Genomic DNA, 12581 nt, shown 5'->3' with positions numbered 1-12581 from the left:
AGTGACATTTGTTGATTGGCGACGATGGTGGTTGTGATTGATGACAGTAGTTGTTGTGGGTGAATGTGGTGATAGTTGATAATGGTAGACACGACAACAACAGTGGTAGCTAATAATGATGGATGGAGGTGGCGAATTTATTAGCAATGAAAATAAGTGAAATAGTAGTTAAATGTCATCTTTATAGAAATCCTTAAACGAACATCATAATAATATTAAAGTTTTGTTATACATCTTAATAATTCAAATCTATTCAAACAATTAAAGCCTTAGATGCCATAGATTATAGGCTGCAAATCTAGTGGATTATCAAGACTCTCTTTGCAAAGTACCAAAAATGATTTTTTGATTTTTAGGCTATGGGGTAAATACTTTCTTTTAAATGATGATCAGATTCGAGAGTGCAGATTTGTCTTGCTTGAGAGGAATCTGATCATAATCTGAAAGAAAGTATAGCAAAAAGAAGACGAGAAAAACTCTTTAAATAAAGAAAAAGTGGTAAAAGGCCATCTCCTGCGTTTGATTTCATACTCCTCCATCCTGTAAAGTGAAAGAACAAAGTCACAAAAGTAATAGTTTGGCGATCCCTAGGTGCACATACATGCACGTTTGCACTCAAGATAAAGATGAAAAGAAAAAAGCAAATCACACTGATTGTCTGAAAACTTGACATCTTAGAGCAAGGAAAAAAAGTAGAAACCAAAGCTAAAGCAACCTTCTGAAAATATCATCAATGCAATTTAGACTACTCAGAGCCAGTATGTTATATACATATTCTTGCTAAGAGATGCACGCACTGTTCAATGTTTTGAATCTGGTATCACACGTAAGCCTCAATAAAGACCATTCAATCATACAATAAACCCACCACCCTTTCACATTCTTTTCTCACTGTTGCTAATTGATTCTCAGGTATCGGCGTAACAAATAAACATCTAAAAACATTCATATAGCATCTCTCCTCTTTTTGCATTCTCACTGCTAACTCAAGAACTTGAAATTGATTAAGCACGGCATTGACTTAGACCTTCATGAGTAGCCTGTGCAACAATTAACTAAGCTAAAACCCTCTACCGCCAGTGCCACACACCATTTAATCCCCACCCCCAATGCACAAGAAAAAAGGTCAGATAGAGCTACTTGACTGTGAGAATACACTAAGCAGTGGAAAATATTAACATTGAAGGCATTGATCTGGATTTACTACTATGCGCTTCTCATTCCACAAGAAAATGAAAATCCTATAGCTAAAGTAAATCCCACATAAAATAGGGCCAAAATTAACGACGACTCTTATTCATTCTTCAGAAGTTCCCTGTCCAGTTCAGATGACCCAATTGAGGTTGCTGATATGCACCCACTTGAGCTCCGGGAGCAGCTGCAGCCATACCAACCCCGACATTACCGGCCATGGCACTGCCCATATGATGAGGATTAGCCATTGCAGTAGCCTGAGTTGGATGATACAATCCCGGAAACTGCATATGGGATGATTGTGCAGCAGCAGCATTGAAAGAAGCGTGTCCGCTGTGAGATGGGAGATACGTGGCATGTGGAGTTTGCCCAGACATGCTGTAGTATGATCCTGACTGCATAGTAGAAATATCCCTTGGATTCATCCACATTTCAGATGTCTCTGCCTGTCGACCAAAATTCAAAGACCATATCAATATCAAATTAGCAGCCTCCATAGCAGAATGTTTGTAAAAGATGGTAAATAAACCTATAGTTCTAAGGGGTCGTTTGATAGTGTATTAGGTAGAATAATGCTGGTATAAAATTTTCATACAATGTTTGGTTGCAAATTTAAGTCTAGTACAACTAATACCAGTATTACTTATACACCCTATTCGATACTATTCTTATACATAGTAAGCCATTGCACTAACAATACCAGTACTATTCTTATACTCATACATCATATACGGTACTATTAGAAAGTATGCAATGCATGTTATTTTTAATACTCAGTACAACAAACCAACCCGTCGATAAGAAATAATGTCAGCCTAGCCTAACTAATCCCAGCATTGCTAATCCCATCATAACTTGTCTTCGAACCAAACGACCCCTAACAGCAATAAGACATCGCTCAGCAGTTGAGCCATAACACACTTCTAAGAAAAGAAGGAAAATGTCCCGTTCTACGTCGTCTTGCCTCGGCGCTAGCAAAAATGACAGGCCGCCACCTATTTAAACCAAATGAATAGGCATTTGTTTTTAACCTTTGGTAGACTGCCTAATCTTTAAAAGCTTAGCCACTTAACTTGAGCCTAACCATGATTTAAAACCCGAGGAACTTTGACATGTTAGACCATATCTTGCAACTTAGGACAACCCAGCGCAATTTGATAGATTATTGTCCATGTGGGTCTCTCGATTTCTCTCCCGTTATTCTAAAGTGCCACAAAAATCATTCTCAGTAGTTTCCTCTGTTCAGCACAATCCCTTTGGTCTAAGCTCCCTCAAGACATAGGAATATTTCTGTATAAAAGGTGAGCTCGTCTTTTCTAAGCACTAAGAAGACCAGATTGAGATTACAAAGAAAAAAATAGTAGAGTGGTTAAGAAACTGCAGGCATTACAAAGAAGGCGGTGGGATAACAATAACATACTTGGCCGGGAAAAACTAATCAATAATGTCTATAGCACGGATACTTCTATGACACCATTGATTTCTTTTTTCTTTTTTCTTTGGGATAAGTAATGAAGGAATGGCAATGGGTATCTTTGTATTCCATAAATATCAGACTATCTGAAAAACTGTCATTGAATCATAAAAGTGAAAGGAAAACTGGAAATTCACCTGTGGGTTAGGCACATAAAGATTACCATCCTTGTACTTCATCCGAGATGAATCTTCAAGACCTGTTGCACTGCCAATTACACCAGGAGTGTTGATAGCGTAGCCGGTTGGACTAGTAAAATTTCCAAACCCTGAAGCACTACCTGTGGGAACAGGCTTGAACTGCTGAATTCCATACTTAAGTCCATTTGCGCTAAGATGGGATCCACCTCCCGGCATCAGCAAGTAGTTGCTACCGTTTGGCGGATGAGGGTAAGCAGCGTTACTAGAATAGCCAGGCATAGCCATTGGAGGAACATAGACAGGAGAGTAAACATGGCGATATGGCATAAGATTAGCATAATGGGATACATGAACTTGGGGATACATCTGGGCCATTGGTTGGTGCTGCTGCAGCATTGGAATTGACGATGCAGGCATGCTATTTGCAGCGTGTGAACTGAGGGCCTGAATTTCAGAAAACATCAAAAATTGTAATATCACTGAATAAAGTCAACCTACAGTACAAAACTACAAATGAATTTCATGAACTCAGATAAAACCCAGCAGCGTGATGATAATATGAAGAGATATATCTTTATGAGTCAGGACCGATATTTAGCACCTGAAGAGAAGAGAGGCATAATGATTGTTAACAAGTTTGAAGATTCAATTTTACCTCCTGGGGACCCTGGTCGCGAAGAGCTTCATCAACTGCAGGTCTAAAATATGGTATATCATACCCAGTTTGGGGATCGTACGCCTGCTTGCATCCCATCCAAAAGAGCAAAAATAGAAGAGGAGAAAGATCAAAGAATTAAAAGATAAAATTAGAAATAATAGCACAAACCGAATTACATGAACATTAACCAAAGAGAATAAAACTCACCGAGAAACTTGATAAATTAGAAGCATCTTGCTGCTGTTGCGACTCTGGGGGAGTATACGATGCATTGTTATCTTGAACCAACCCAACATCTGGATAATTACCCAAATCCTCGGGACTTGAAGACTCTCTATTATCTGCCAGCTTCTGATCTAAAATTACACCAGATCCAGGAGAAGAAGATCCTGGATTCTGAACGCGATCATCAGGCAAATCTAATTGCTTGCTCCCAACAGGTTCGTCAGTGGAAGATTCAGAAACCAAAACTGACAGTCTACCATAAAATTTGAATCATTTCCAGAATCAGTCAAACATCCAACATTCAAACATAAAACAAGGGGGGAAACAAAAATGTCTGTCTGCAATTTCCTATTTAAACACAAAAGTAGTTTAGTTGAAAACAGAAGCATCAAGATTATTGTGGCGTTGAATATGCATGTATTACTTAACACTGCCTATACTGTCTGGAGGGATTACAATGGATATTTAGGCTGTTACATTGATTGCTAAACAAAATGACAGCCTTCTCCATTCCCTTTTATAGGGATACTAGTAACTGTAGACCCGTGATGCGCAAGGGCCAAAATTCTAACTTTAATATTATGTTGATTTTATTTTATTTTTTAATCTTCTTTTCCTACTTTTTGTTCTGTCATATCTTGTTAGTTGCGAAAAGTGCAGTTCAACATTTTCTGAAAGGATAACTGTCTAATTGCCTGTTATGAAGGGGGGGTACTACAGGTGTCGAAGGCCCCCATATTCAAAGTTTACAGGAATAAACAAATTTACCACAACAGAGGGGGTTGACTTGTACATCACTAACCTGGATGGCTCGGTCTGAGATTCTTCTTCCAAATCTTTCGCAGATTTAAATTCAGCTCCAAAGCTTCCAAAGGTCAGCCGATACCGGTCAGTCTCAGAAACACGAATATGCGCAGCTATGATCACATTGTCTGAGATGTTTAGCCTTGACATTTTATCTTGCAACTGAGAACTTTCTTTTTCCAAGTCTTCTGACTTCCTAGTTAAAGAGACACCTTCAGAAGATTTTCCAATAACCCCATGATCTGTAACGCAGGACTTCTGGGTTAACTTGGGCTTCCACTGAACAGCTATACAAAGACAAAAAAGAAAATGTAGTAAGGTTAATCTGGAAATGAGCACATGCAGAAAGAGCCAAGTAGAGCACCACTCGGAAACCATTTTATGCACTAAATCAGATGGTAACTTTCAATGCACTCCTCCCTCCTTTTCTTCTTATTCTACTGATTAATTTAACACTATTATTCAAACATGAGTAGGAACTGAACGACGTCTTCTTTATTAGGATGCCCTGAAACCAATTAAAATAATAGCAGGGAAAAAAAAGGAGAAAGATACATATTAAGTTGAAGTGCCTACCTTTCTGATGACCCACAGGTTGATGGGGTCTGTTATTATGTTGATTTCCCGAGGGAGGCCTGCTCGCTGGCAAGCTGGATTTAGGGGAATCAGATACTGCACTGTGGTCACTTTTAGAATTCGAGCTCAGAGGTCGGAGTGATCCTTTAGAGTTACCGCCATCCTGTCGGGCCTGCTCCATGTGTAAGTTTGAAGATGACCTGCTTTGTGAAGATGAGGACTTGGCAAAAGTTTCAGCAGACTGGCGACGAGCACCCACCACCCCAACCTCACGCCTAATAGCACCAACTTTTGCAGCCGGTCTGGAATCGAGAGATGGTACATGAACGGGATCTGAAAATGACGAATAAACTCCAATGACAGAATTGCTAGATGATGTAATAGAATGTGGCCGAGAACCATTTGGCTTCACCCCTCCTATCTGTGAAGCAGCATTTGAAACAGATGCACGAATTTCTCCAGACAAACCTTGACCATTAGTGCCAGTTAAATTAGCAGCATTGGAGTGTGTATGTTGAGAACTCCTGTTTGGAGCTTGAGATGAACGACTCCCAGTGGATGAATTATTGTCAGAGGTCCCTTTTGAACTGCTGCAAAGACCAACAAGAAAAACATAAACATTACTAGTTAAAAGTTGTGAGTTACTCAATGGGTGGGGGGGGGGGGGGGGGGAATACCATACAAAAACAATAATGGGCCTCAAGTATAAACCAAGCAAAATTCACAAGACTCACATAGTCACACCTTATACAATGATGTACAGCAAATGCAGTAAAAATGATCACAAGAAGACAAAGAAGTTATAGTGCCATTGCCGAACCAAAGAACTTTTAGGAGTTTTATCCTTTAAAGATAATAGGCATAAAAGCAACATTCAAAGGGAAGGGGCGTGTGAAGTATGATTCTCATAATAGGGCGGCACAGTAAATGCGACAACGTCCAGGGATATCTTAGAAAAAAATACCAAGAAAATGCCTTAGACATACGCATAGATAGGAAATCATTACACATGCAATAACAACAGTAAACAAGCACATGTCACCTAGACTATGTTACCTGTTCAACTATTATGTTTAAATTTGATCAATTGCCTGTTCAGCTATTTTTTTAAATATATTAATCCCAAACTTCAATATATCTTAGTGTTCATGTTAGTTACAGGAGTTCATCTAATTTAAGATGGAAATTGTATATTATCAAGGTAGACCATGAAAAACGATACAACTAGTTGGGGGAGGGGTTCAATTTTCCTTAAATCTAAATGCACATCTCTAGAGAAGGTTGAAATAAGCGGAACTGACACACACAGGTTACACATACATGAACATAATTGGCAGGTCTATATTGCCCCACTAGCACCAAAGATGTGCCCAAACAGTAAAAAGCAAAGGGATAGAGGGGTAACATAGCTATTTTACCATAAGAGCTTGATCACCATTTGACTCAAACATCAACATATAAGTCATGCACATTGTAGGAAATACACCTCAACTTCCAAAGTAAACATCTTACAGCATTCAATCAATTCCAGGTCCATCCTTTAATTAAACAGCTCATTGGATATTGTCTAATTTTTTTATTTTTTTTTATGACATGGGAACCCGCAGCCGCTACCCTTCGGGTGCGCACAGAGTAAACCCAGCTCCTGTGCAATAGCTCGCAAACCACACAGGAGAGGTAACCCGCACTAGGCAAGCCCCGTGCTACGAGCTCGACCCAGAAGACAAATCCCCTGCTGTCGTAGGCAAGGGGTTTCGAACCTGAGACCTCCATTATGAAAGCCTCATGCTCAACCAACTGAGCCACCCTTGCGGGTTGGATATTTTCTAATTTAGAAATTGAATATTTGATCAAGATATAATGTAGAGGCAAAAATACTATATTTACATTACTTTGATCAGCCAGTTGTCTCCAGGTATGGAAAGTATTACTGTACTAGAAACAAGACAGCGCAATATACCTCTGTACAGAAGAATTTGAAACCACTGGTTCAGCAGATGTAGAAGTCTGGACAGCCTTTACCACTCTATTGACATTTTGGTTAACTCTATTATCTCGCACAACACGGAATTCTCGGGTAAGTCCTGCATCTACAGATAATTGGTCATCAAAATGCTTACCTTAACATACCTCAAGGAACGCAGTCAAACAACTAAGAAGTATGTCATAGAATCACCAGAAATTAACTGACAAAAGGAGATCAAAGTTATCATTACTGCTATTGTCATCAGATGCACTAGAAAATGCTACAGCTAAAAAAGAAAATCTAGCTGAAAAAGTGAAACATTATAAGAAATATTTTGAAACTATTATTAGATAAAAGAAAAAGAAATATGTTTCAATTAAGAAAATATTAAAAGTTCCTCAACCAGTCAATAAATCTTAATTAAGAACTCAAAACTAGATTGCTGCATTTGCACTTCTTTGAAATGATTTTTACTTCTTATATCTTTTTACATGAGTAATTAATTTTATCAGGGAAAAACGTGAATGGTTTCACTTCATATATATTTCAACTAAGTTACAGATTTTATCTTCTTATATTGATGGACAATATAGATTTTTATCCTTGTCCATACAATTCTTGTTGGTATTTATAGTTTTTTTTTTCTTTCTATAGATACACAAACACATACACAAAACGCTTCTTCAGTTTCTTTACTAAGGTGTGTGCTTCAATTAAGTTCTGTAGTCTGCACCTAAAGCTCCGACTGACTTAACTTTTCTGCACTTTTGACTTTTGACATCAATGACTGCTAATTTCAAGAGAACTTGAATATAACAGTGTCAGCTCACTGGTTAGAGCAGCTGGGGACTGGGTTTTCCAATGACCTGATGTACCTTATTTCTTTTTTGTTTAATCTACGATCCTAATGTACCATGTTATGCACCATCTTGGAACAACAAGTCTTATTATCAAAAAGAGTTCAATATACCAGTGCTGTTGGCTGCTGGATAGAGTGCTAACAAGAGAGAGCAGACACATTAGAGACATATATATGTATAGATATACGAAATACAATCGTCAGAGAAGGGGTGACTGACATCAACTCCCCATTTGACATAGTCTAGCCGGCATTGCAACAACATCCAATGTAAGAGCTGAGTACTCTAGACAACCATCCATGTGAACAGATAATATATAATTTCTTCACTTCCCATCTCCTTGAGAGACAATGAGAAAATTCTTAATTAATGGAATTTTTTTTAAAGTTTTTCATACATAAAATGCAAAAAAAGAAAAACTAAGAAAACAAATCAGCCAGCCATTACATATTGCCACCAAAAGCACTTACGACTGAGATTGCAAAGACCTTGTTCCATGTCTCTGCCCTGATATATGCTACATGTACATCTGATGACTACATGTACATCTGATGACCACCATGTGTTCTACAGGGAAGACATGGTTCTCCACACAAAATCGAGTATGCACAAAGGGAGCTTTCTTCTAACAATTGATGCAACAAAGATGTCTCTATAAGAGGATCATCCTTCAGCAACTAAAGCTTGTATTCTATTGCATTTCAAAAGGCTCGCTGATCTCCCACAACCAGCACCTCCCCAGGAGATATTTAGGACCTTAAGGTACTACAAAACATTAAGAAACATAAATCTGACATAAGATCAAATTACCAGGTAATGCAGTTCGACTGTAGCTCCCTCTTCGGATGTTACGATTGATATGTGTGTTGACCCTCATTTCCTGTGCACCATGCTCTGAATAACTTCTGTTGACCCTCATTTCCTGTGCACCATGCTCAGAAAAACTTCTATCGACCCTCATTTCCAGTGCACCATGCTCTAAATAACTTCCATTTTCTGGAGCAGTGGAATTTTTATACCCATGGTTCTGAAGCAAGACGGAAAATAGTTTCAGTTAGAATAAAGACAAAAACATAGGAAGATAAAAATAGTGCAGCCAATAATTGTACATTGTTTAGAAGACATTATCACTCTTAAAAATCAACTTCAACAAGATAAAGAAACATGCAATTTCCTTGGAGTTTGCGTAGACTTGACTGATTTACCAAAAAAGAAGAAGTATCAAATGTTTGTCTGACAGCAATGGACATCAGGGATAATCAGCCAAGCGCGTCACATAAGAACTAGAAACACAGAACAGTTTGAAAATATTTACCTCTTTCTTTCTGTCCCTTTTTCGCTTCACCTCGTGAAATGGATCTGAATGCAAAAAACTGAAGCATTAGATACGCTTCACATCAAAGAATCAAGGGAAAGATGATGATTTTTTTCTAGCGTATACAGATTGTTCCATAATGGAGGATACTTCAAAGGCTAAAACTAGCACCAAGATGCAGCAGTCTCAATGATATTCACAAGATACCCAAAACTGAATAATACTAATAAATCTGATGGAATAATAATAATAATAATAATAATAATAATAATAATAATAATAATAATAATAATAATCCATCAGCATATCAGCTTTCTACTTTTCTAGAAGAAAAGTTAAACTATGGATTAAGTGATTAACTTTTATATACTTAGGGTGTAGAGAATCTTTTAAACAACTTACTGGAAAGAGCCAACTCCAATAACTGTCTATTTCAAGAGTGGATTGGTAATTTGAAAAATAAGGAAGGTAAACTATACTGCATACAACGACATTGTTTTTTTAACGCCACCTCTCCCCTTTCTCATGCGTGTTTATAATTACAGTATCCCATGATATCTAAAATAAACCTGCAGGAACCTTAACAAGGATCAAAAAGTCACTAATGAGCAAAATAGTGGAACCACACTAGTTACAGAACCATACTGAATATAAAACCATTCCAAGCTACTGCCAATAATACCAAAGCCTCAATTTCCCGCTCTCCAACCCAAAAAAGGCACTGGCGGATGCACCAAATTGACAGTGGTGCAGGCTCTAAATGTTTTCTAATTTTCCCATGTTTGGTTGGTCAAAATTTTCGAAAAACATTTTCTCCAAGGAAAACAAGTTCCTTAAAAAGAATAAAGTGACTTCCCTAGTAGAAGTAGGGAAAACAAGTTCTACAAGTGGCATTCCACATTGATTGGTGTCCTCACCACCCTCCATCACACCTCATCTTCATCTTAACCCTCACCCCCTAGCCCCCAACCCACACCCCCACCCCCGCCCCCGTCCCCGCCTCCCATAGTATCTGTCTAAATTATACTTATACAATGATTTTAGGATAATGTTTTTTACTTACATACTGAACACAAGAAAATAAGTAAGAAACCCTCGTTATTTACCTCAAAAACATTTTCCTTCATACCGAACACACCCATAGTTGAAAATGTTCTTATGCATTTGCATTAAATCCCTACTCCCGACCCATTACCACAAAATGGGTACTGAGCAGCAAAAGCTAAACGGGAGGGAACACCGAAAAGTGACGCTTTACTTGCAAGCCCTTCTACTAATTTGATCCAACAAAAAAGCAGCATATACAACAAAGTAAGAACTACTATCTACTCACTGTATGAATCCTCTATATCCATTCAGCTATGTTTGAACATATAAACCAATAAAAACAACAAAAGTGGGTCAAAGAAAAAAAGACCCACTTTCTTTAACAAGAATGGTTCAAAAACACCGACAAATTAGCCTTACTTGTAGCCCTTACTACTAATTTGATCCAACAAAGCATAAACAACAGAGCAAGAACTACTCTTAACAACAAACTAAACAGAATAAGCTATATAAATCCTCTAATATACATTCAGCTATATTTGAGCATAAACCAATAAAAGGGTTTCAGAAAAAAGACCCCGATTAAGCGAAATTTCTGAGCGGTCACATTAGGATCCATGTTGGTCTCTTTAAGAGCCACATAAATACGTTCTTTAAAACTAAGGAAAATGATTTCCCCAATGAAAGTAGGAAAACGGGTTTAATAAGTGACATTCCAAGTTCATTGTCCCCTCCTTACCCACCCAACGCCCCCAACCACGTCCCACCTCCATAGTTTTTTTTCTAGATTACATATAAATGATCTTGGGATAATATGTTTTTTTGGCCTACATACCAAACCACTAAAAACCCCACTTATTTTCCAAGAAAACATTTTTCCTTCATTCCAAACACACCCTCAGTCACTAGTCCCTACCCATTACCACAAAGAATTTGTGGATTCAAGAATCCTACAGCTAAACGGGAAAAATTAGTCTTACTCTTACTAATTTTAATCCAACAAAAAATGCAGCATAAACAAATATATCAAGTACTCTATTTAAGCATATAAACCAATAAAAGGGTTTTCAAAAAAAAAAAAAAAAAAAAAAGACCTTGATTGAGCAATTTCTGAGCGGTTTCATTAGGGTCCATATTAGTTTCTTTAAGAGCAACATATATATCAGCATCAGAATGATTTCCAACAACTTCCTTAATACTTTCTAGTATTTCCCTTACACCTGCAGACAATATATGTGTCCCACCACTTTCTGCTGTTTTTGATACAACCATCTCCAAACAAAAACACTAACAATAACAAGAAGAAAAAGATGTAGCAGTAAAATGTAATGGATATTATATAGTTGTTAATTAGACTACTGTAATGCAATCATTTTTAGGGTTTGAGGGGAGAAGAAGGAAAATATAGAACGGCTCATGGAGTGAAGGGAGGGTTTTAAAAGAGAGACTTATTGACTTACTATTTTTTGTTAGGGGTTTTATTTTTTGGTGTGTTATAGCCAAATTATTGCCACCTCCTTTTTTCTTTTTCTTTTATTTTTTCTTTTTGTTCTACTTTACTTTTTTTAAGTTGCATTGAAAAGTACTATTTTTAGTGTAACCAATTTTGTTTTAAGAATTGAAATCTCTTATTAAGAATGAAAAATTGTTTACTATCAATATACAATTTGTACTTTATGCATACAACAACAACATACCCAGCGGAATCCCACAATGCGGGTTTTGGGGAGGGTAAAGTGTACGCGGACCTTATCCCCACCTTGGAAGATAGAGAAGCTGTTTCCGAAAAATTATTTGTACTTTATGCATACGAGTTTATAATATGGGTCTGAAGAAATGGCGTATTTGATTTTTTTAACATATTACGAAAAAAAATAGAATAATTTCAAAGACCTTCCATCATATGTGACTTTGTAACGCTAAGTTTCTTTTTTGTTTATAATTTAACACTTCCCTTGAATTCTTTATGACAATTTATTTAATCTATTTATTATTTAAATAAAAAATATAATTTGACTAGTTTGCTCTTATAGTATACTCTTTCTTTAAATAAATCTATAATAAATATCTTAAAATGTGCTGAAGATTATTCTGGTTGGCAAGCAAGTCTTTCAAGCAAATAACAAGTCTCATAATGATGGAATTGGTTCCCATCTTTCTTTGCGAGTGGTTGCATTAAGGAACCATTGTCATTTTACGCTATATGTAATTGAAATTTTTATAACCGATCCAATTATTGTTGACACGATATTATCAACCTATTGGTCATATTTACTAGAATTGATGACCATGAAATAAAATTCATAAATTGAATTGTGGTAT

General features: G+C 37.1%; 1 protein-coding gene across 6 annotated transcripts; it reads right to left on the bottom strand.

Moving 5' to 3' along the window:
* Nucleotides 1–706: 706 nt before the first annotated feature.
* On the bottom strand, nt 707–11737 carry LOC132603738 (uncharacterized). Of its 6 annotated transcripts, none has more exons than XM_060316929.1 (11): nt 11354–11737; nt 9213–9256; nt 8708–8924; nt 7032–7161; nt 5540–5658; nt 5072–5404; nt 4494–4782; nt 3674–3944; nt 3464–3547; nt 2806–3252; nt 707–1640 (listed from the first exon to the last, which is right to left on the bottom strand). In XM_060316929.1, exons 1-11 carry the CDS (start codon nt 11529–11531, stop codon nt 1305–1307), a joined length of 2448 nt encoding a protein of 815 aa, XP_060172912.1. In that variant the 5' UTR covers nt 11532–11737; the 3' UTR covers nt 707–1304. The 6 variants fall into 6 exon arrangements, with proteins under 6 accessions (XP_060172912.1, XP_060172911.1, XP_060172908.1 ...); XM_060316928.1 differs by having other exon boundaries at nt 5540–5661; nt 11354–11736; XM_060316925.1 differs by having other exon boundaries at nt 5072–5658.
* Nucleotides 11738–12581: the final 844 nt, after the last annotated feature.

The sequence above is a fragment of the Lycium barbarum genome, chromosome 7 (genome assembly GCF_019175385.1).
Source record: "Lycium barbarum isolate Lr01 chromosome 7, ASM1917538v2, whole genome shotgun sequence".
NCBI classification, from domain to species: Eukaryota; Viridiplantae; Streptophyta; class Magnoliopsida; order Solanales; family Solanaceae; genus Lycium; species Lycium barbarum.
The sequence above is the reverse complement of the archived record's forward strand: the minus strand, read 5'-3'. Positions and strand labels throughout refer to the sequence as shown.

Coding starts and splice junctions, on each gene's coding strand:
- LOC132603738 (XM_060316924.1), bottom strand. CDS start 11,531: ATGGTTGTATCAAAAACAGCAGAAAGTGGTGGGACACATATATTGTCT. Junction 4,783..5,071: donor ACCTGTGGGTCATCAGAAAG/GTAGGCACTTCA, acceptor GTCTTTGTATAG/CTGTTCAGTGGAAGCCCAAG. Junction 3,945..4,493: donor TCTCAGACCGAGCCATCCAG/GTTAGTGATGTA, acceptor ATTTTATGGTAG/ACTGTCAGTTTTGGTTTCTG.